Below are 23,413 nucleotides of genomic sequence, written 5' to 3'. Positions count from 1 at the left end.
CACGAGGCCAAGCCAAGCCATAACAGCGGACACACTCAGTAGTGCTAGGTGCCAGACTGAGCGGACATCTGCAGTGCTGGATTGAAGGTAATGGGCGCTTAACCGTGCCAGAGTGGCAACATATTCTAAGTGGCACAGTCTAACAGGTTCATTTACATTTGTTCAAAAAATGTCTTTTTTTTCTTGTTAATTTAGAACCACCTCAGTATTATGACGCCAGTAGCCAGACAGGAGAATTTTTTTTTCTGGAAAAGGCTCAGATTCTGCCTCATTTTGTTAAAACCTTGTTTTATAGGGGTGACTTTAATTTGATGCTAGAGCAGTTTCCATTTTAAGGTAAATTATCTGTAATTAGATACATCCGCTGGTTAATGCTTGTGTGGCGATAGTATGACTAGAAGTCAATAAAGCATTCAGCAAACCAGGAGCGTGACATATGCTGAATTTAAGAGCAGTCATCAATCTTTTCACGGACACACTCTGTTACTCAAATAATTGCTTCCACTTCTCCCAACACAATTATGATGCACAGCATGAGGGGAAAGACATTACTTGTTACTAATTGTTTTGGTGTTTGGTATTTATAGTAAGTCTTAATGTGGCATTTCCGTTGTAAAATATAGGTATGCTTTCATTTACGCTTGTCTTTTCAATACTAAACACTCCATAATCTGCTTGGAGAGGTGTGCTTTTTGCTTTTAACAGTATGATACAACTTTGCAGATGTCCATCTCGTAGGTGTGTACACTCTTTAAAATAGAGGTACTACAAAAGGTCCTTTGAGTGATGTCATCGAAGAACCATATTTGCCTCATTCATCGTTCGAAAGAAGAAATGTCTCCTTAAATCTCCTTAAAAAGATTCTGACATTCATCAATGTTTTCTTGTGTGTGATTTGTTTAATTCATGAAGACAATGGGATCCATCAGTATAAGAGAAGAGCTGTGAACAATTCTGCTGTTTAAAAACACATCACCCGACATAAGACTTTTCTCAAGCACGAATTTAGGGAAATTCTTGGGAAGATACTGGTGAATGAGGCCCATTGTTTGTAAAAGAGAGCCTTTACATCAAGTGCAAAAAGTTTAAAAGGTTTCTCACACTCACATATCCTTTACAAACATGGCTCTTAATGAAACCAAAGTAGCACCTTTATTTCTAAGTGTAGCTGAGCAACAATGAATAAAACAGCATTTTATCCCTGTTGTGTTCTGTATTCTGAAGAAAAATGAATACAGTTGGCATATGACAAGGCTGCAGTTACTATTGGACAGCTTTTTATTAACCACCTTGTGAAGGAATGTCACATTTGTTACAATTGCAAAAGTAGTGATGTTGGACAAATTAACAAATGCTGCATACGACTGTATGCATTCCTGTTTAGTATAATGTCCATCACATAGATTGCCCAGTACTGTCTCAAACTTGCTCAGGGCACTGCAACAACTAATCAGTGTTGACAGATCTCGAGAAAAAATCATCCAGCCCCCAATCCCCAAATGTTCCCGACCCTGGCACATTGTTTACCCTGCTCCCATCACACCTGATCCAGCTAATCAGTTCATTAATAAGGTCTTCCTGAGTTGAAGGTAGTGTAAGAGCATGAAACCACTAAAATGTGTAGAGCAAAGGGTCCATCAGGACTATGGTTGGGAAACACTGACTTAATCAGTTAGTTGAATTGATGATGTTTGTGTTGATTAATCATGCATGTGTCTATTAATTGATATGAATAATTTAATATCAAAATTATTTTTTTATTATTTTATTTTTTATGCAGCTCTAAACATGGCAATAATTATTATTAACATTGCTATAAATTGCTCCATCACACACCTACAAATTACATTTGTAAGCCAGTAGTTATATTTCACTAATAACGCACCTAATAAAACCCCTATTGGGTTTTACACTTCACAGTAAACATTAGACGTCCGTTCACTTGTGTTTATGTCCAACTTCCCTTGTCATGTTCATAGTTTGCTCACCTCTCCCTCATAAACATCCCATTTGGGCAGTCATATTCCTTTAAATGAAGTCAACAAGTCTTATAATAACACAATGGCCGCCACAGAGCCATAGAAGACCCCACTGCATCCAGAGAATGAACGCAATAAACATTTAAGTGCACGTACCCCAACAGAGCAAACACAACAAAGCCTGAACTCCCCATGAGGCTTCTCTTTCCTGCTTGCATTGAGGTGCAGCGCTGAATAATAGTGTTTGTTTTCAGCCAAACAGAGCTAGACACATAAAATGAACTGCGATTCACACATGCAGTGAGCTGTAGGTACGCAGAGGGATTTACTCTGTGCATTCTCCTCTCCTCGGGAGTTCTTCAAAATTGGGTCCAGAGCCTAGTCGAGCTGACAGGACAATAACGATATCAAGCACTTTTTTCACTTTACAGATATTGTGAAGATCCCTAGCCGAAAAGATGTGATATTTGGAGAGATAAAATGTGTTTTAAAAGATAAACAGGCTATTTGTGCTCAAATGATCCAGTGCTTTATTGAATGATAAGAAGTTTTAGCAGTCAATGGATTGCATTTATTAAAGTTCTCTTTTTTGCAGTACAAATGAAGCTTTTTGCAAAAATGAGCACATGCTGTTCATCTCTATCGCTTTAGAAACTTTAGAACCTAATATTTTAAATTCAGTAAGATATAGTAGAATCAAGGGTTTATAAAAATAATTTTGTAAAGCTTTACAGTGCAGGGAGATCTTTGGTATTTTAAACTTTCACCATTGAAGTGACAGGATATACGAAAATTAGGTGCTTGAAATTATTGTTTGGGTGATGCCATAAAAGAACCACTTTTGGTTCCATAAAGTACCATGTTTCTAAAAGAGATGTGTGAGTTGATAAAGAATCTTTACATCAAGTGAAGGTTCATTAGACTTCTAATGGTTCATCACATATTGCTATTACACACATGGAACCAAATGTGGCTCTTCTATGGCATCACTCAATGAACCATTAGAAGCACTTTTATTTTCCAGTGTACTTCACTGTTTTCATTTCCCATGGACTAGAGCTCTGTATTCCTGCCTTGTGCCCCATGATTTCCTATAGGCTCTGGATCCACTTCAACTCAGACCAGCATTAAGGAGGATAAGAGAATGGACGAATGGGATAATTTCCCTCCTTGTAAAGTGGTTAATATTCAGAGATATGTGGGTGACTGGACCAAATTAAAAATGAAAGTCTTTTATGTGTCAGATTAATAGTAGCACAATCTAAAGATATTAATCAATTTCCTTTTATCTATACTGCACCTGCTTACTTGATTTAATGCGCTTAGTCCTTCAGGCAATGCTTTATGTGAACCCCATACTATGCAAAAAAATAAGTCTTTTCACAGTTAAATGGTCCTGCATTTAATCATCTGGAGATTTGAATTTAAATACCAATGTTGTGATCTGTAGCCTGCAGTCCACGAGACCAAGTGTTAGCAGCATTGTGTGATCTAGGGAGACCTCTGTTGCGGGTGGGATTTGGCCATGACTTAAGCGTGAGAAAAAGTGGATAAGAAAGTGCTGATGAACTTTCAATCAAAAGTATATTTTAGAAGTAACAATTACAAATTATATACATATATTGATATTGGCGTTTTAAGACATTAAAACAAATGGAAACTAACTGTAGCTAACTGTAATTCTTGCATATTTCTAACATTTGAAATAAACTGTAAACATAATCAAATCAATAGCAAAACAATCATAACTGCAGGGTTTTAGGGACTTCATAGCAGTAGATCAGCAGCCCCTGTGCTGAAATGTTTACTTTTTTGTTGCAGTTTAGCTGTTAACCAACAATTCTGTCATGAACGCATCTTTAAGAACTTTAGGGCTTTCCAACATTCTGCTTCCCCTGAGCACTGATATCTGTAGCTCATTATCTCACTCATTACCTTGGTAAAAATACTTACTATTTGTAGTCAGTCCTTTTGAAGGTCTTGTTTCAAGGTTCCAGGTCCATGTCCTGTTTAGTGTCATTATACGTAATCTTGTTGGACTAAACCTTGGGCACTAATGCTTGTGTATGTATTGAAACAGACTTATTCTTAAATCAGTGTGTACATCATTTTCACATGTAAAATTACATCAATACAGTTATTGCCAAAAGTAAGCACATATAAGATATTTTAGTTTAATACATCACTTTTCCACCATCTTTCATCAATGCTAAATTCCTTTTAATTACATTTACAATTCCCTCCCCATGTATTTGACATTATAGAGTAAATAGAAGATTTGTTAAAAGTGGCACTTCATTTTACATTGACTCACTGAATGTGTTTTTTGTTTGGGAGAAAAGAATATATTTTATGCTTTTCTGTTTTGCATTCAGGTTGTCATTCATTAGGTTGTACTTCTTGAGTACAAAAAATGACTTTTTGTAAAGTAAGATTGTAATATATAATAATAAGTCATTTTGGGGGGAAATAAGGCATTGTTCTAGCATAAATTACAAAAGAAGTTGGGAATTTGAGAACATTACATAACTTTGGACTTGAAGTTCTATTTGGAGTGCATTTGGAAAGCATGTGATATTGTAAAATCCATGTTTAATTCACAGAGAGCATGCTGAATGTTTGGGAGCTGTGTGAATCTGTGGAACTCCTGGTGTGAATGAGCTCACATCAAAGCATGTCTGTAACATTTCTGCAATAGAAGTTACAGCGCACATAAAGTAAGAAGTCATTTTAGTAATGATGGAATGCTGCACAGATGGAGGAGTCATTATGTGCTGATAAACAATGTTTTAATAAAGAAAACAAATAATTATTCACATTTTAATGAGTGTAAAATACACCACATCATTAAGAAATAGTAGTTTAAAACAGCCTTAATATAATACCATTTATTTTATTATTTTATTCATTAAATCAGGAATAATATATCATAGAAAACATTTAGAAAATGCTTCTTTTCAATAAAAATAAGTGAAAATGACGCTATTTAATGATGGTGCTAAGTTGGTGCTTCGTTGAAGCAATCTCACAATTTAATTCCATTTGATTCAACTTTATTGTCATTATACTAATACAGTGCTGCAATAGGTAGAACGTGTTCTTAAACAGTGCTTGATTTTGCTAATAGCTGAATGAATTTAAACAAACCAGTGTATTGTTTCAGTGTGAACATAGAGATAGTTGTTTTAATATGACTTTCTAATTATAAGTGCATGGTTATTATTATTATATGGTTATATGTTCTGAAGGCAGTAAAAATTAAGAAAACACTGTAGAATAATTCAGTCCCAAACACTATTATTATTTCTGGGGGGGTTATAATTATTATGGGCTTTTTATGCACTTGTTTGCAATAAATAGTAATTAATCAAGAGTAATATGAATGTTTTTGAGCTTGTTATATTGAATTCCTATAATGGAGTCAAAGGTGTATTGAGCATGATCTGTGGTATCAGGTTGAGCTACAGCATCTCAGTCATGTTTTGCGTCTGGAATTTCACTTATTTCACTTACAACTCATCAGCTCATGCAGGTGATTTTGACCTTTAAGCTGTCCTATGGATGGCTTTCTAATGGAATCATGAACTGATGACAAGCAAGGCCTGCAACTTTCATCTTGGTTCTTTTGGGACTACTTGGATGCTGTAGTTGCTTAGTTGGAGGAAATGTGGTTGGCCAGACATGGAAAGATTCACCACTGTGCCAAGTTTTCTCCATTTGTCCATTTTGGCTGTCACTGTAGTTTATTATAGTCCCAAAGTTTTAGAAATGGCTTTGTAAGAAATGGCCTTTCCAGACTGATGTAGTTCAATACGTTTCCTTCTCATTTCACTGGAAAGGTTATATTTAAGTGATGTTTAGAGAGCTGGCAGTAATCAAGGCTGGGTGTCTAGTTGAAATGATTCCCCAATATGAACTAAATTTGTTAATTGGTTTGAAACAGCTGTAGACTACAAATATAGACCATGCACCATTCTTGCATTTGCTAAGCAGCACATCTGTAAAAGCTTCGGTACCCATTTGGTGCTCTCCGGTCTGCCGAACCTCTTTCTGTCCTCTTTTGCCTTTTTCTCTCACTCTCACTCTCACTCTCTCTCTCTATCTCTCGCTCTCTATTGTTGTGTGTGTCGTTTGTGATGTGCACAGGCAGGCTCCTGATGGGATCGAGATGGCCCTCCTCTCAGCCTGCAGGGGTAAATCTGCAGATCATTAAAAAGTGTCTGGCCCACCACAGCCCCTTAATAAGTCATGGCTGACATAAACACCAGTGGCAGGTTTATGAGTCTGCTTGCAGAGATCAGCAACTTCTCTTCCCTCCATGTCAATGCTTGTGCTGCCTTCTCTCACAGCTCTATCCGGGGTGTCATCAACACCCGCCATGAAGCCAATAACTCTCTTGGATGCTCTGACCAACTGGCCAACTGGAATGCTACGGAAATGAACCGAGTCTGAAAGGCTTGTCGCTGCCGAGTCCGTTTGACATTAGTGACATGGACTTGCTGTTAGAAGAGCCTCATTCTCATATTGGCTCCTGACTGGTCTCTTGAGTAGATACCATTCAAGCTCTTTTTGAAAGCTTGTTAGGAAGTCGATGTGCTTTAGAGACATTCTTTGATGCTCTTCCAGATTCCTTTTTCTTAGCATGGGTTATGTAAAAGTAGATTGTATGTCACTGAAAATATATTTACTCTGGTAGTGAAGTGTCTGTTTTTTTTCCTCTTCACAGGGAAAGCATATCCTCCAGAATTTTATTATGACACCTATAGTCCTCTGTGGCAGAACCGGCCACGGGTTTATGGGTTCAAGCTACAGTGGACCCAGATGAACCCTGACACAGTAGACCGCATCATGGCATACCGCTTGGGCATACGACAGGTAAACAACATCCATATCTCACACATTTTAAGTTAAGTCTCTCAGGTACAATGTAGTACCCGAAAGATGTCATTTGGCCAATAAAACTGGTCAGTATTTATTGCCATAGGCAGTAGCTTTAGCACTACAGCACTGATGATGTCTCTTAACCCTTTCAACTCCTGTTTCCACATTTTAAGACTTCAAGTGTTCAATATCTACATTGAAAACAATGTAAAAAGGGTTGTTCCAACATTGGTTGAGTAAAGAATGGAATGTTTAAGGGATTAAATGAGCATGAATGATCAATAATAGAGCCCAAAGAGTAGATAGAAGGCCTTACCTGACCTCACCAAGAATCTTTTTTACATTTTCATGCAGTTTCATTACAGTTCTAGGACTCTTTAGCTCCTTAAAACTGGTATAGGTGACATCATCCAGACACTAGTTTAATTTTAACGAAGAAGCTTTCCGTCACTTTCTGTTTGCACATGCTACAGAGATATGACAGTTACCACTGAAGATACAGACATTGTTTGCTTGAGGATTGCGAGTTCCCTTTTCAGGCATCTCGCATTGATTGACAGCTAAAATAAATGAATGACTATTTTTTCCCTGTTTCTTGACTTGTTTGCTTCACTTTTGCCTTTTTTGAAAACATGCCAGGATTCCTTTGACCTTGAGCAAGCACACTCAGAACCTCAGCAGAAATCAAATACAGAGATGAAGATCTATCAGGAGCAGCGGTTGTGAGAAATGCATCCACAACCCATATTTCTCTTCCTTTCCCGTGTAATGACTCGATCCAATACAGCATGACAGGATAGCTGGAACTAATACTGTGTGTTGCTTCCTTCTCTCCCATTCCCTCTCTCCTTTCTCTCTCTCCCTCTCTCTCTCTCTCTCTGTATTTTTCTCTTTAGGTACAGTCTGCCAGTGATAAGCTCATGACAGTGATTGATGGCCAGGGTTAGAGTACTGAGTGTCAACTTATCCTTCCACTTCATCTCTCTCTTGCCACTTCTTTGCTGACACTTGGGGGGAAAGAAATATTTTTTTTTACTGAAAAGATGTTGGCATATTTGAAAATGCCATAAGAAATACTCTGTGCTTTAAAACTTGAATCATTATTATATAATGATCTAACTTTGTTATACGCTCTGTATCCAAAATGATCAGACACGCCTTCTAATTATTCACTTGCAACTATTGCTGACAGCTTGCCCTCCATAGAAGAGCTCCAGCATTGGAATGGGATGCTCTAGAGCACCCACACATAACCATCAAAAGTGACTAAAGTATCAGTATTTAGTATCAGCTAGAGAGGTTCAGTATAAACTCTCCAGCATTGGGCTGTGGAGCAATGCAACTGTGCTCTTTGGAGTGATGAAGCTCCATCCAATACTTTGGAAGATGGAGTGGTGATCATCCAGCATTAGTGTCTGACCTCACAATGCAATCAGATACAAGACAGCAATGTTCTAACACCTAGTGGAAAACCTTCTCAGAGTAGAGGGGCAGGCTTCCTATTAATACTCTTGATTTCAGAAGAAATGTAGAATGAGCAGGTCTTTGGACGTACACCCTAAGAAATGAAGGAACCACACAATGTTCTTTGAACAGTGCCATAGGAGAACCATTTTTGGTTCCATACTAGAGTTCTGTAGAGAGTGTAAAGAACATTTAAAAAGAGAAACTCTACAGCAAGTGCCTTAGAAGGTTCATTAAAAAGGTTCTTTACACTTACACATCTCATTACGAACATGTTCTTCTTATGAACAAAAAGTGGTTCAAAGAACCGTTTTGAAGCATCCTTATTTTAAGAGTATATAATGTATACACCACTTCATCACAGATTAATGTATTCATTCATACATATGTGCACATCTGTGTATCACAGTGCATATTTGTATGCTGAGCTTTTATATATTGTGACTCAGGGAAGAGGCTGGTTAGTGGGAAAAGTTGCATCCTCACAAATATCCAGAAGCGTGACTGTTTCTTCTTGTACTTACAGACTGGAACTAAACAGTTGAGAGGGTAAAACCAAATAGCATAATTTATCATTTAGCCTAATGCACTAAATGCAAGTCATGAAACTTTTAGACCTTTGAGGAGGAGCATTAATTCTAGATTAGGAGAGAGGATTTATCAAATGGGACAGCAATGTACCTCACAGGGAAGAGGAAGTATGGAGGGTTTTTTTTTTTTTATCCCTGAGCAATAATTACTGATGATCTAATAGCATTATTTTATGCAAATGTTTATTTTTATCATTTCATTTGTTTTGTTTTTTTGTTTTTTATTGCAAACAGTGAATGCCAAGGATATTATATTAGTACTTTTATGTCAGAAATGATTATATTTTTCATGCTCTGATGGTTCTGCTATTTCCCCAGTAAAACACAGTAAGAGATTTCTCAAGAGGCAAATCTTCGTGTTCATTAGGTTGTAATATTGGAGGTATACTTTGCATGAAATGTAGTTGCCTTTCCAGCGTACTGCAACTGAAAGAATTTTGTAATGTAAAAAGGGAAGCTGCAGTGCAGAATCATCAGTCAAATGAAAAGGGGAGAAAGCTGTAAGGCATACTCCCAGGGCAGGAGGCTTCAAAGTGCAATACCGCATAGCGATAGGAACCCAGGCACAGAAGGAATTCTTGTAATAATATTCTGGGTGCTAAAGAAGTTTATTGAGTAAATAGTAATAACTGAATAATGGAGTAAATAAATAATAATGTTCACAAAATCGTAACATCTGCCACCAGCATTTGAATGAAACCTCAGTGCATACATTTGTACACTCATCTGCATGTCCTCAGCTTCTCCAGGGAGTCTGGCACGCGGCAATTAAGGATGAGCCTCTGCCGCAAATGACCTCTCTCTGTGTCAGTAGCAGCTAAAAGCCTGTGCAAGTAAAGAGCACTGAACTCTTCACTAGCATTCATGATTTAAGGTGAACTCTTTTATTCTCATGTTTTTGTCAGTGAAGAGAAATTGAATCTTGACCCCCCTCCCTCCCTTTTTTCGCTATGATCAACGATCTAACTCCAGCCCCCCACCCCCCACCCCCCAAGTGAGCTGGAATGATTGAACATGAATGAGAAAGGAGGGCTGCCGCAGTGGAAGGAGCTTCTTCTTCGTAAATAAATAAATGTCTCCAACCCCCAAGCGCCTGAAACTGTGCTGTAGCACGGCAACCAGAAGCCATGCACGTGGAGGGATGCGCAGCTATTTATAGCTCTCCGCAGCCTGTTCCTCACAGTTCCCCCACAATCATTATCATTTTGCCCTCGCCACAGCCTTTGAATTAATACTGAAGGCTGCTGGGCTTTTCGGCTCCATAATGGATGATTTTTCTGTTATCGGCGACGGCCTTTTGAGAGGGAGGCTTGAATGGAAAATGAAGCCTTAGTTGAAAGGCTTGAACGCAGCTCCCACAAAGCAAGAATCACCTTCGCTATCACACGCTCCAACCAGGCTCGCGCTGACCCCATCGCTCTTCTCGCTTCCCTCGTTCTTCCCTACGACCCCCTTATTCCGGCTCTTGCTCCTCCTGCAATTGATCTGTCAGTCAGTTGTGGATGGGCATGCAGGCTTCCAGAGTGCGGGATCGATACCAAACAGGCTAATTACACACGGCCAGTTTGGTTGAGGCTCCGCCATTGCAGTGAAGACACTTTGATTAGTGTGCTGTCTCGCTCGCCTCTGCTGGTATACTCTTTGATCAGATTCCTCTGCTCCTGAGTTCTTCTGAAGTTCTGATGAACCAGCTCATCAAGAAAACACGATGATGGGGATTCGTCTGGGGAAAACGAATCACAGATCATTATTAGCACAAAGGGTGGTGCACAAAGATGACTAAGACCCCCCATTGAAGATAGAAAGTGAGTCAAAGAATAAGCTCCTATAAATCTCAGTAGGACCAATTACAGCTAAACATCACACTGTTTATGCATGATTAACATTTGTTGGAGAACTAATAGAACATATTAGGAAGCCATTGCGATATGACATGGAATAGGCCATTTTACCCCGTTTAAATTTGATAGTGTATTGTTCTTGCACCAAGCTTTGGCATTTAACAAAACCATCTGCTCCCAACTGCTGTGCGCGCACTTTAAACCCCCGGATCCAATTAATTCTCATTCCAGTCAGGGAGACAGGATTGAATGTGTGCGGTGAGTGAAGGGGTAGGCTAGCCTCTGAATTATGTGGGCGATTACCAATAACAAAACAACACTTTTCCATTTACCTGTGGACCCAGGCTAACAAAGGCTGTTATCTCCTAATGCCTTTGCATCTTAACTCCAATTAAAAGTCTAATTGTGTGAGCTTTCACTGTATCACCACACATTATTTCAACCTGACCAGCTTTCTGTTTCAGATAGACCATTCAGTCATAATACCACACTAGCGATAGAAGAAGGAGAAAACAAAAACATGGCTTGCAATTTTCTCTGCTTTTATTTGTAGAAGGTCTCAGATTTCCAGTGCAGCTTCAGTCCATTTAATAGTGAGCTAGTGAGCAAAACATTTTCATGGCCATAACAGCTGCGCTGAGCAGCATATGTTTAGACATGAGCTTCAACTGCTGCACTCACCTGGGGAACATCTAACCAGACACACATTAGGAATTCTACCCATCAGACAATGAATTTGGAGAAAATATGCTTTTCCAAAGCCATTTTAGCAATCATCTGAAATTGGTACACCACATCACTATTTACTAGTGATTTAGTAATTTTCAAAAATTCCATTTCCCCATTTCCTGTGAAAGATTGTGCCATTTCTTGTGTTTCTTCCATCTGTTTTGTGGACTTTATTTTCCTCCAAACTCTTATTCCAATCAAATGGCCGTCATCAAGAGCAACCACCTTTCCAATGATCTGTATTTTTTGTGTGGAATTTTGTAGACGGGTGTGCTACGCCAGACTGCATGCCTCTTTGAGAGTTGTATGCCGTTGGGTAATGAAAGGAATTTTCTCCACAGGGCTCGGTTCTGCCTGGCCTTGTGATGAACCATCATCTGCCATGTCTGAAAGAACCAATTGATCCTCTGGTGATGCAGTGTTTTTATGTCCTCCAGCTGGAGACAAGCTCTGCTTCATATAGTGCTTGTTCCTCACCACAAGGCCATGGACCTATCCTGTCATGACAAGCTTTTGAGTCTTGTTCCTACAGCACACTTTGTGTGAAGGGCATAGAAGCAGTTCTGAGAAATGAATCAATTGCAGAGAAAATCATTCTTCGTTCTTTATCATAGTCTTTAGTGCCCCATTAGCTATTAGTTCCTGAAGATAAATTGTAGTGAACAAAAATAACATTCATTATATTACTAAATGTAAATGAGTAAAGTAATAATACAGTCTATACATTTACTTATTCAGTCCTTTTTTTATGATGGTGGGAAGTTCATTCGGGTTTTGCAGGAGTCTACTGATACAATTATTTCCTTCTTTGTGGCAGAATACAGTGCCGTGGAGAACCCCGAACTCCAGCATCATCCCAGTTCCTGTGATGATGGTAGCTTTAGACTCCATTCAGATTTAAGCCTACTTGTCTTTATCTTTTTGTTGTTTCCATGAATCGTATAGAATCTTCTAGTATAGTGTTCTGCTGTCACTGAGGACTCAGCTGAGCGGAACAGCTATATAGGAAATATACGATTCAATCTGCACATTGCTATTCCATGTTAGCAGTGTGACAGGAAACTGGCATTTTAATCTTTGTTTTTGTGGGGAAGAGTGCTGCAGTCTCAGAACACAACACCTAAGACTGCTCAAAGGAATTAGTTTTCACAGCATTCATCAATGAACTCATTACTCTGAATTAACATGTAGCTGATGGGAAGCAATGTTACAGTGACTTTTACTATGGATTATATTAAATATTGAGCAATGTGGAATCTGCTATTTTGCTGAGTGAGCGATCAGAGTGGTAAAGAAGAACAAACATTTAAAATACTTTTTTTAAAGAAAATTTTAAGAAAACTGAAGGAAACTAAAAAGATTAATGCTATGAATACTGGTTGGCAAAATACATGCCATCCGGTTATGTGTCTTACTATAAAAGATTAAATAAAGATATCAAAGCAGCTTTTCCATTTTTGTTTTGTATTTTCGTGTTTTAGAATTAATCATTGCTAATTGTTTGAGGAGGTTCATTTGAATGATTGTTCAGTAACTGAGTATAAGTATTTGCTATAGCCCTAACTAGAATCACAGAAAAGCAATCTTGTTGCTCTTTCTCAGACTGGGCAGCAGAGATGGTGGGAGCAGGAAATTACTGTGGAAGGTCCCATCCAGAAAGGAGAACTCATCACCTATAACCTGACAGAGCTTATTAGGCCTGAAGCCTACGAGGTGCGTCTTACCCCCATCACACGCTTTGGCGAGGGAGACTCCACCATCAGGATGGTCACCTACAGTGGTGAGTGTTACTTATAGAGCGCCACATAACCATCTCAAAACACAGAAGCTAAGTCTGTGGTGGATGGTGGTTGCTTCCTGGCTCCACCCGTTGCTGTTTCCACTCCCGCCATGTCTTTGTTCTGTCTCCAGTCTCACATTTTCAGTTTTCCCCAACTGTCTTTGGTTAGTTTTGTGTGTTGTTGTTATGTAGCCCTTGTGCTTCCTTGTCTCTATTACTAGTTCTTGAAGTCGCGCATTGTGATCTGCTGCATCCTTTGTTTACTGTGCAGCAATTCAACACTCCTCTTATCTGAGTGATACAGAGCAAATTGCTTCACTCTTTCTACCTGCATGCAGCTCTTACATAGTGCATGCCAATAGGATACGCCTTGAATATCTTGTTACAAGATGCTGCCTTTACTGCTCTTTCTCATAAACTGCTTGTTGTGGACCAGTACACAGAGACTATGCTGGTTGGAGTTAGTATCCTGGGCCTATGACATATGACATATAACCACAATGATATTGTACTTGTATGCAGGTATAGCTGTGCTTGTGCAATATTTTGGAACTCAAAAAGTTACACAACATTGCTTGGGATAGTTGTATTAAGCCCCCTCCTGGTTTACCAGTGAAATGCAGGTGTCTTGCAATGTGTTTATTATGTATTTCAATATGCTATAGACACACAAGCAACGGGAGAACTACATATATGTTCTCACTATTGTAAAAAGGAAATGCAAATCTACCAGCAAAATCTAAATGCACAGCTTCATTGACAAAATAGCCAATAAATAGTAAGTACAAACATTTAGTTTATAGATAAAAAGATATACTTATAGGTTGAATTAGTAAAGCATTAGTCATATCAGCAATGTGCTGTGAATACATAAGGTTTCATTTGTCATATATTAAAAAGTATTTCAAATAAAAATTCAATAAAAACGGAATAAGCTTGTAGGTGTAGTTGTGCGTTATTTCTCAGGTGTCAAATATTATATGGTTTATAAGTCATTTACCTAAATTACGACCATCTGTAAGGTACATCAAAATACTTCATTATAATAACATTAGGATAATTTTGAAGAGATGTGTGTACACACAGTAGTCAAATAAAAGAACAATGTCTAGTCATTTGTATTACAAGTTAAAATGTGGTAACAAGGTAGTGTTTTTTGAAGGAAAACTGTGCCTCTTTTGCCTTCTCATACACCTTCTTGTCACTAACATGCAGTGCAAAATACTAGGTTTTGAGCACAAGACATTTCAAAATGTCAGCTTTGTGTATTTTTGTACTGGCTCTACTGCGGTTGCAATACAGGCCGGATTTATTTTGATCTATAATGAATTACATCTTTTTTTTCAGATTCAGTGTGGCTGAAAAGAGCACTAGCTTTCAGAGAGTCGTGCTGAGAGACTGAACCAGATTTTATTCTGACAGTTTTAGGTGCTTGCAACACTGGCCAACAGCACAACAATACCTTATCACTTATCTCCTGAAGGGCACTGCTACTATTACGATCCTAAAATAACATTTCTTCAGTACTCTTTCTAAGCCTGATTATTTAAGTGATGCATCAATGCAGTACACAGAACAACACCATTGTTACTGTATGCTCAGCTGATTTATCTTAGTGAAGGACTAATTAGATAAACTACTTTGTGGGTGGTAGGTGGTCAAACTAACATCACTGACACATTAAATTACTAAGTAGTTGTATTTATTTATATTTAGTGTAATATTAGTGTTTTCTCAAGGGTTACTGGAACAATTAGCAACATATTTGAAAATCCTATTATTTTCAGTGAAGGAGAGTTTATATGAAAGCACAGTCAGAACAGTCACATAAAGAAAACTGTTCTGTGGAGGTTACTGGTTAATCTTTTCTATTGATGAAATACTGCACAAAGGAGTGCGATATGACACTGAGCAAGGGCAGCAAGAATTAACAACACAAGTGACACAGTAAGTCATTTTAAAGTAAGATATATTTTATTATACTGGTGATCTTATGTGGAAGGGTACAAAAGGCTGGCCTTTACCATGCACTGTGTACGGGGAAGGAGTTGTTAAATGGGTGATTAACACTGGGGCACATTCATTATAATAAGTAATAGTGTTTTGCTTAAAACACAAAAGATGAACCATACGATGAATCTGCGCATAGTAGGGGTGTGTAAAATATGGCTGCTGTTATTGTTATATTGTTGCTGTTGTTATATTTGTTGATAAATAGGGAAATACACTCATTATGGTGGAACATAATATTGTGCAGCTCATAATTACTACCAGTAATTTAACACTCTGACACGTATGTACTCACTAGAGATGGGAATTTTAATTTGAACTTATTAAAAATTGGATAACACCACTACCCTACATAAAATAACGACAATGCTATATGCTATAATGAGTGGTTGAGCAATACTCCTAATTCTACTTACCACTGTAAGTGCCTATGAATAATATTATCTGCCAAATAATGTACAAGCTGAATAAGGTCATTTAAAAAAAGAATGTAAATAATGTCAGTGTCTGCACATTAATGCCTAGTTTTTACACTGCAAAACATATAGCTAAATAGATATAATCTATTGACTAATCTAGTCAATAAATATAATATGTACACACACACATATATATATATATATATATATATATATATATATATATATATATATATATATAATTATGAAAGCTTAATTAGAATTACAATTAAAATTATCTAAGCTTATTTACCTTTTTAGACCATTTTTGACTTTGAAGCACTATTTCTTCAAACAAGCTAAATTATTGTCACTGCTTCCTCCCTAGCTTTGTAAGGCTCTGTACTTCTCTTTTTTGGTATCGATTCGGTTAAATTTAAATACTAAATCAGAGGTGTGAATAAAACTTGAAAGAGATTTTTTTTTTTAGATTTAAGGAGTTAAAAGTAGATTGCTTTCGTCACAAACATATTTAAAGAGAAGTGAAAGCTTCAGCGTTATAAATGTCTCCATCAAAGGTTTACTGCAATATCTGAGTAACAGTAAATGTAACTGCTCACTACCTTCCTATGGTTACTGCTGCTGTCGTCAGCCATAAACAAGTATTAATTATCAGCAGGAGTGAAACAAGTACAGAGTACAAGTACATTACTTAAATACAGCATCATAATCTTAATTCAGGGTGTACGTATGAAGCCAAAAACATGCTTGAGTGGAAGGAAAAACAAAATCTACATTTTAAACCAATTTAAGTATTTAATAAGTGAATGTATGAAAGTATGCCTTTGCTTTGTTTAGTAGTGTCTGATGTGATGTGATGTGATGTGATGTAATGGTATGGTATGGTATGGTATAGCAACTAATGGATGGTACTAGTCTATGAGTATAATAGTGGGCAGTGGGTTTCTGCCTTCATTTATTTATTTGGATAGTTTAAGTAAATTCAAATGTGCAGCAACTAAACCAATTGGCATAAGGGAAAGGCTTTTAAGATCTGCAAAAACAACTATTTTAAAGATTTTTTTTATTGTTAAAAATTGCTAGACCTTTCAACAACACTGGAATAAACTACCAATCTTACAAGATAAAAAACTTAAATATAGTAACAAAGTACAATTGCTATTTTTTTAGTAGATAGTTTGATCATCAGTTCTTCCCTCGGATGTAGTCTGTGGCTCTGGTGTCCAGCGAGGATTTCATTCTTTTTCCTACTGAAGAACTCATCCACGTCAACAGCATGACTGAGACAGCACAGCTCAGTCTTCACACTATTTCCTGAGATGCACCCTCCGATGCAGCGAGAAACCAGAGATAGTTTTTTTTTATACATTTGCAGTGATTCCTCTGCAGAGGAGAAAAAAGAGTGGATTAAATTTATGATTTTTTTGTCCTTGAGATGTGATTTTCAGAATTACACAAATCATTTTCAGGGGAATAATCACACGGGCTGATCGCTGCAACCTTAAAGACTGCAACTTTGTTCTTTTTTTTTTTAAATGCCATCTTTTGTAGTGAGAATGAGGAGTCTCTTTGTAGGTCGTGCTGTTGCTGAATGCACAACTCTTTGTTCAGTGTGGCGTGTGGCATGATTCTGCTGTTTGTAGTTTAATGTCACACAAGATCCACAAGGCTTAGAAGAGCCCCCATATCTTTGTCCATGTGAAGTGCACTATACAGCACACTATGTTTGTAAAAGGCCTCAGATCTGGCATTTAGAATAAATTGTGCCATCTGCTTGTGTTATCTAAGCTTTTAGTCCCAGACAGAAAAATAATCCCTTTGCTGTGTTGCAGAATCAGTTGTCATATCAACATGTGGAATTTAGTGCATCTGCACTGGGGGGAAAATCAAATAAGAGAGGGACTATGGGGCATTTTAAGCAACTTTGGATGCCCCATTATCTTTAAATGCAGAGATTACATGTTGATATCTGGAGAGGGGCAAAATGACAAAAAATATTCAGTTGCAATGCAGAATAGAGTGTTACGCATTCATGAGGTTTGTTGGCATACTGGAATAGACAAATAACACCAACTAAACAATCACATACAGTTATGCCATAATAGGCATAACCTTATTATTTGCAATGTGACTGGTTGTTGTGTCAAACACAGTTCTAAGTAGTACACCTTTATAAAAGGAGTTCTTCAGTGGTTCTACAGAATAATGACAACCCAGAGCTATTTCGAATGCTAAAATGATATTGTGCTTCGTCTCGTGTAACATTCTTTTGCTACTTTATTTCCGGTGCATTTCTCAGTGTTCAAATGACTTCAAATGAAATAACTTATCAAGCCCACTGAAAATGTTACTACTGTAGTGTCGTATCCATTAACAGAATGCTATACTTAGTGCAAGCTCAGTGTGCTCCAGAAAAGTGCTTCTTAACGTGTTACTGTAAGATCCTGAATGAAGCCATTTAAATATTAAAAACCTTTTTTACATTCAGAATGGCTTCATAAGACACAAACCAAGGTGTGTAGTATTATGGAAACATAATTCTAACAGTCATGCATAACAAAGCCTGGGCGTTTGGGTGAGAAATTGTCTTTTTACAAAATGACTATTTTGAAATTTCTCCAGTGACTTCCTATATTGAATAGGAATATAGTGACTGCCTATATTCTTAACCAAAAGTCAGTTATTTAGTGTAAATGTGCTGTTATTTAGTGTGAATTTGCTAGTGTCAATTTGCCAGTTAGTGTCAATTTGCCATTAGTGTAAATTTGCTGTTATTTAGTGTGAATTTGCTAGTGTCAATTTGCCAGTTAGTGTCAATTTACCATTAGTGTAAATTTGCTGTTATTTAGTGTACATTTGCTGTTAGTTAGTGTGAATTTGCTGTTAGTGTGAATTTGCTAGTGTCAATTTGCCAGTTAGTGTCAATTTGCCATTAGTGTAAATTTGCTGTTATTTAGTGTGAATTTGCTAGTGTCAATTTGCCAGTTAGTGTCAATTTGCCATTAGTGTAAATTTGCTGTTAGTTAGTGTCAATTTGCCATTAGTGTAAATTTGCTGTTATTTAGTGTACATTTGCTGTTAGTTAGTGTGAATTTGCTGTTAGTGTGAATTTGCTGTTAGTGTGGATTTGCTGTTAGTGTGAATTTGCTGTTAGTGTGGATTTGCTGTTAGGTAGTGTGAATTTGCTGTTAGTGTGGATTTGCTGTTATTTAGTGTAAATTTGCTGTTAGTGTGAATTTGCTGTTAGTGTGAATTTGCTGTTATTTAGTGTACATTTGCTGTTAGTTAGTGTGGATTTGCTGTTATTTAGTGTAAATTTGCTGTTAGTGTGGATTTGCTGTTATTTAGTGTAAATTTGCTGTTAGTTAGTGTGGATTTACTGTTATTTAGTGTAAATTTGCTGTTAGTGTGGATTTGCTGTTATTTAGTGTAAATGTGCTGTTAGTGTGAATTTGCTGTTAGTGTGAATTTGCTGTTAGTGTGGATTTGCTGTTAGTTAGTGTGGATTTGCTGTTATTTAGTGTAAATCTGCTATTAGTTAGTGTGGATATGCTGTTATTTAGTGTAAATTTGCTGTTAGTTAGTGTGGATTTGCTGTTAGTGTGGATTTGCTGTTAGTTAGTGTGGATTTGCTGTTATTTAGTGTAAATCTGCTATTAGTTAGTGTGGATATGCTGTTATTTAGTGTAAATTTGCTGTTAGTTAGTGTGGATTTGCTGTTAGTGTAAATTTGCTGTTAGTGTGAATTTGCTGTTAGTTAGTGTGGATTTGCTATTATTTAGTGTAAATCTGCTATTAGTTAGTGTGGATATGCTGTTATTTAGTGTAAATTTGCTGTTAGTTAGTGTGGATTTGCTGTTAGTGTAAATTTGCTGTTAGTGTGAATTTGCTGTTAGTTAGTGTGGATTTGCTGTTATTTAGTGTAAATCTGCTATTAGTTAGTGTGGATATGCTGTTATTTAGTGTAAATTTGCTGTTAGTTAGTGTGGATTTGCTGTTAGTGTGAATTTGCTGATAGTGTGGATTTGCTGTTAGTTAGTGTAAATTTTCTGGCCTCCCTGATCATTCGGCTCCCAGTTCCTTTAAAACACTGCAGTCAAATCACTTGGTACACAGTCTAAACTGGTATCTGTAGTCTGCTGATGTGAAACTGTTTTACATTGTAGTGAATACTCTGTGATTTGGTTTTCCATAGCGTTTGTGTGTTAGCCTTAGCATTGACCTCCTCCTCTTGGTTCTGAACGCGCTCTTCACACACTTTTAATATATATTATTGTATGTATGTATTATTATGTTTTCATGTTCCACTGTAACATAGTTTTGTTACCTTCTCAGAACGCTCACGTCTCATAGCTGAAGATTAAAATAGGCGATCTCGATCCACTGGATCGGCTGAGAGGATCTCTAGATGTCACTGTAGATAAAGATAATTAATGTTTTTCACTTTGCCTGTCAGTGGTAATAATGTTATGACTGTATTTAGGCTATAATTAGTGAGTGTTGCAGAGCAAGAGTTGGGAATCAGTGTAACCTTCTCATTTGGTCAGTCATGTGTCAGACAGCTAATTTAAGGTATAATTATTGTGATCCATCCAGGTTACATCCAAGTTAACATAAGATGCTGATGGGTAGAGTGACATGACTTGAGAGCATCCTCTTGTTTAAGCACAAGCAAATTTCATTGATTTATTTTCATTCAGTTACTGTGGTTGGGGGGGGCAGCTATTTATTTATGTATTTATTTATTGCTTGCTTACCCAGGACCCTGTAAGATCCTAGTTATGCCACTGGTTCTTCAATTCCAGTTCTAGAGAGCTGATGCCAGGCACAGTTTAATGAGTTATTTGCTTAACCACATATAACAATGTGTTAGTAATTAATTAGCTGATTAGATGAGTTAAATTGAACCGTGTTTGAGCAGGGAAGTCACCTAATGAAACTGAACAAAAGCCCTGCAGGAGTGAAACGGAAGAACCCTGGTCTAGTCAATGTGTGATACAGTATGTTTAAAAAATTGGAACACTATATGCAATTTATTCTGGTTTGCTCTTTACATTTTTCTGACTTTCTGACATAATGTGTATCTGGCAGTTTTTTTTTTTACAATTTCATGATGAATTGACTGATAGAAATGCTCCAAATGACTTGGAATTCAATATTTTCACCCTGATTTCCATTCAAAGTACAGAAGGTAGAAGTAGCCTTTTGGAAATACAAGGTTTTAGCATGACAGTGACAATGTCCTTTTTTATTATTCTAGATTGAATGAATATGATGGCATTTGCTTTAGTAAGAGTCACTACTGTTCCTTGATCTTCAAGAGCACATGAGGGTAGGAAAGATGTGGGCGTCAGACTTTCTCGTGCCATTTCTAGCCGAAAAATTTAAAGATATGGTAATAGAATGTGCATTTTAAAGTCTACACCATTTTATCCCTCATAATCTTGACAATGAATCATGTGGGTCTCCCTCTCTCTCACACACACACACTATCTCTCTCTCTCTCTCTCTCTCTCTCTCTCTCTCTTCCTCTCTCTCTCTCTGTATAGCATAATCCAGCAAGACAGATAGATAGGAGCCAGGGATCTTTACCAATATTATTTTACACATGTTTGCTTTTTGAGAATGATTTGTTATTAGCTGGTTTAATCGAGTGGATTAAAATCAATTCTTTCCATGCACTAAAGCATTTCATAAATCATGCCACGGTAACAAAGTTTTGGGGTTAAGCTGATGTACCGCATTTATTCAGCGTGGCAGGAATCGATCATTAAAAAGCCCATGCATCTTCTTGACAGCATAGATTGTATTTACTCTGTGAAAGAAATTACTGCAGGCTATCTGACTTATTGAAACAAACAACGTTTTGTACCCTTGACCTTTAGCTTGTTTTCTATGGATGTAGCCCTGTCATATTATCAATGGGAACTGTATATATAGCAGTAACTACTTTGAAATGCATGAGTGTGCCCTTGCAACTATAGCATGCTGAAATGCTTATGTGTGTGGTATTTATATATATATATATATATATATATATATATATATATATATATATATATATATATATATATATATACTGATTTGTGCACAGAATAGCAATTACTAGCATCAGGAAATCATTATTCATTATGATAATTCAGCGCTTCAAGGACCAGGCCAGCACAGTCCTCAGCTGAGAACTTGTTCTGTATTAATTTGTGAATAACAACAATTTTACTCATATACTGTTCAATGGACTGGTGAGAAGAAGAAAGATGTACTCCAGAATTAATTAGGAATACCATATTTAGACAGGTATTCAGAATTAGTCATAAAGAGTTATTCTCAGCATATGCTGCTGCAACATGGATGATAATTAATATATTTGTCTTCTTTATTTCTGTCCAGAACTGCTGTTCTACTAGATTGTTTTAGATGGTTGTAAAGTGATAAATAAAATATTTATAGGCTGTTTATCATAATTCATAAAGAACTCCCAGACTGTTGACTGTGTAATGTGAGTGATTAAAGTTGGAATGAAACTTTATGCAATGTTGTACAGTGATTAAAACCAATTTTACATGCTTTTCTTTAAAGTCATAAAGTCATTATCTATAGGCCTAGATTGTTTTTATTTTGCAGTTTTTGCAAACTTTTATTGCCTCATTATCTCAGTTTATGGAGCTTATTATTGGATCTTTGTATTTCCATATCCTTGTATTTCTTTTAATTACATCAGACCATCACAAAAATTAATTTCAAGAAATGGGCGTCAGTTAATGCAGCACAACAATCTAATGAATGGTCATTCGAGTAAAGGGAAACTTTCAGGCAGGTAACACTGAGGAGACATTGTTCTGTCGGCATGAACATTTCTTTTTTATAAAATCCTGTGTGCTAACAACTGTAAATACTGTTATTTATGTTAATACATTTCTAAGAAGTGCCTGAGAATTAAGCCTATTCATCTAACCTCTGTTTCAAGGTTGTTCCACATATCTGCTAACAATTGACTGAAGTGTATTTTTTTCTTTTTCTCTTTACAGCTCCCATTAACCCACATCTGAGTGAGTATTCATTCCTGTCTTTCTTAAAAAGTAAATACAGCACACTTTTAATTTTTTGTAATTTTTTTGTAAAATTTTAGTCTTTTCTGTACCATGAATCTTACACTCCTAAAAATAAACATGCCACAAATGGTTCTTTGAGCAATGCCATAGAATAACTGCTTTTGGTCCATAAAGAATAATTTTTATAAGAGACATTTTAAAGGCCTAAAAGAACCTTCACTTGATAATAAACCTTATTCACACTTATATATCTCTTTCAAAATTGAATCTTTATGGAAACAAAAGCGGTTCTTCTACAGCATTGCTCCAATAACCCTTTATAACACCATTATTTCTAAGAGTGTACAGTAAGCTAAGGGTCTGCCGGCAACAACAATTTCCTCCTGTCTCCGCGAAGTCCCAACACTATTTTCTGGATACAAGCTCCATCCTATCCTGCTCCTCTGTGTCTGGGCCAAAACCCCCATTTAAATCCTCAGGCCTGAAGGTGGCAGGAGTCAAGAGCCCGCTCACTTGCACTGTCTTAACCAAGAGTGAGCCGCCTCTCCGTGCTACCTGAGTAAAACCCAGCAGATCCCGCCTCTCTGAAGGTCACCACTCCACACTGCTCCCAGCTACGTTTTAATAAAATCAATGAATATTTATCGCAAGCAGCTTGTGCGGAATTT

The 23,413-nt window shown here is 37.0% G+C and overlaps 1 protein-coding gene across 6 annotated transcripts in view; it reads left to right on the top strand.

The window, feature by feature from the left end:
- LOC140559969 (MAM domain-containing glycosylphosphatidylinositol anchor protein 2-like) overlaps positions 1–23,413 on the top strand; it is a 194,524-nt gene that overhangs the window by 154,221 nt on the left and 16,890 nt on the right. For 4 of the 6 annotated variants that reach the window (XM_072683864.1, XM_072683855.1, XM_072683883.1 and 1 more), the window contains exons 10-12: positions 6,706–6,854; positions 13,087–13,264; positions 22,722–22,742. In XM_072683864.1, the coding sequence (XP_072539965.1) occupies positions 6,706–6,854; positions 13,087–13,264; positions 22,722–22,742 (348 nt within the window). Of the gene's footprint in view, positions 1–6,705; positions 6,855–12,301; positions 12,359–13,086; positions 13,265–22,721; positions 22,743–23,413 lie in introns of all 6 variants that reach the window. The other 2 variants (XM_072683845.1, XM_072683835.1) reach the window with 1 other exon arrangement.

This window comes from Salminus brasiliensis, chromosome 1 (genome assembly GCF_030463535.1).
Source record: "Salminus brasiliensis chromosome 1, fSalBra1.hap2, whole genome shotgun sequence".
Classification (NCBI taxonomy): Eukaryota; Metazoa; Chordata; class Actinopteri; order Characiformes; family Bryconidae; genus Salminus; species Salminus brasiliensis.
This window is presented reverse-complemented; position numbering and strand designations above follow the sequence as displayed.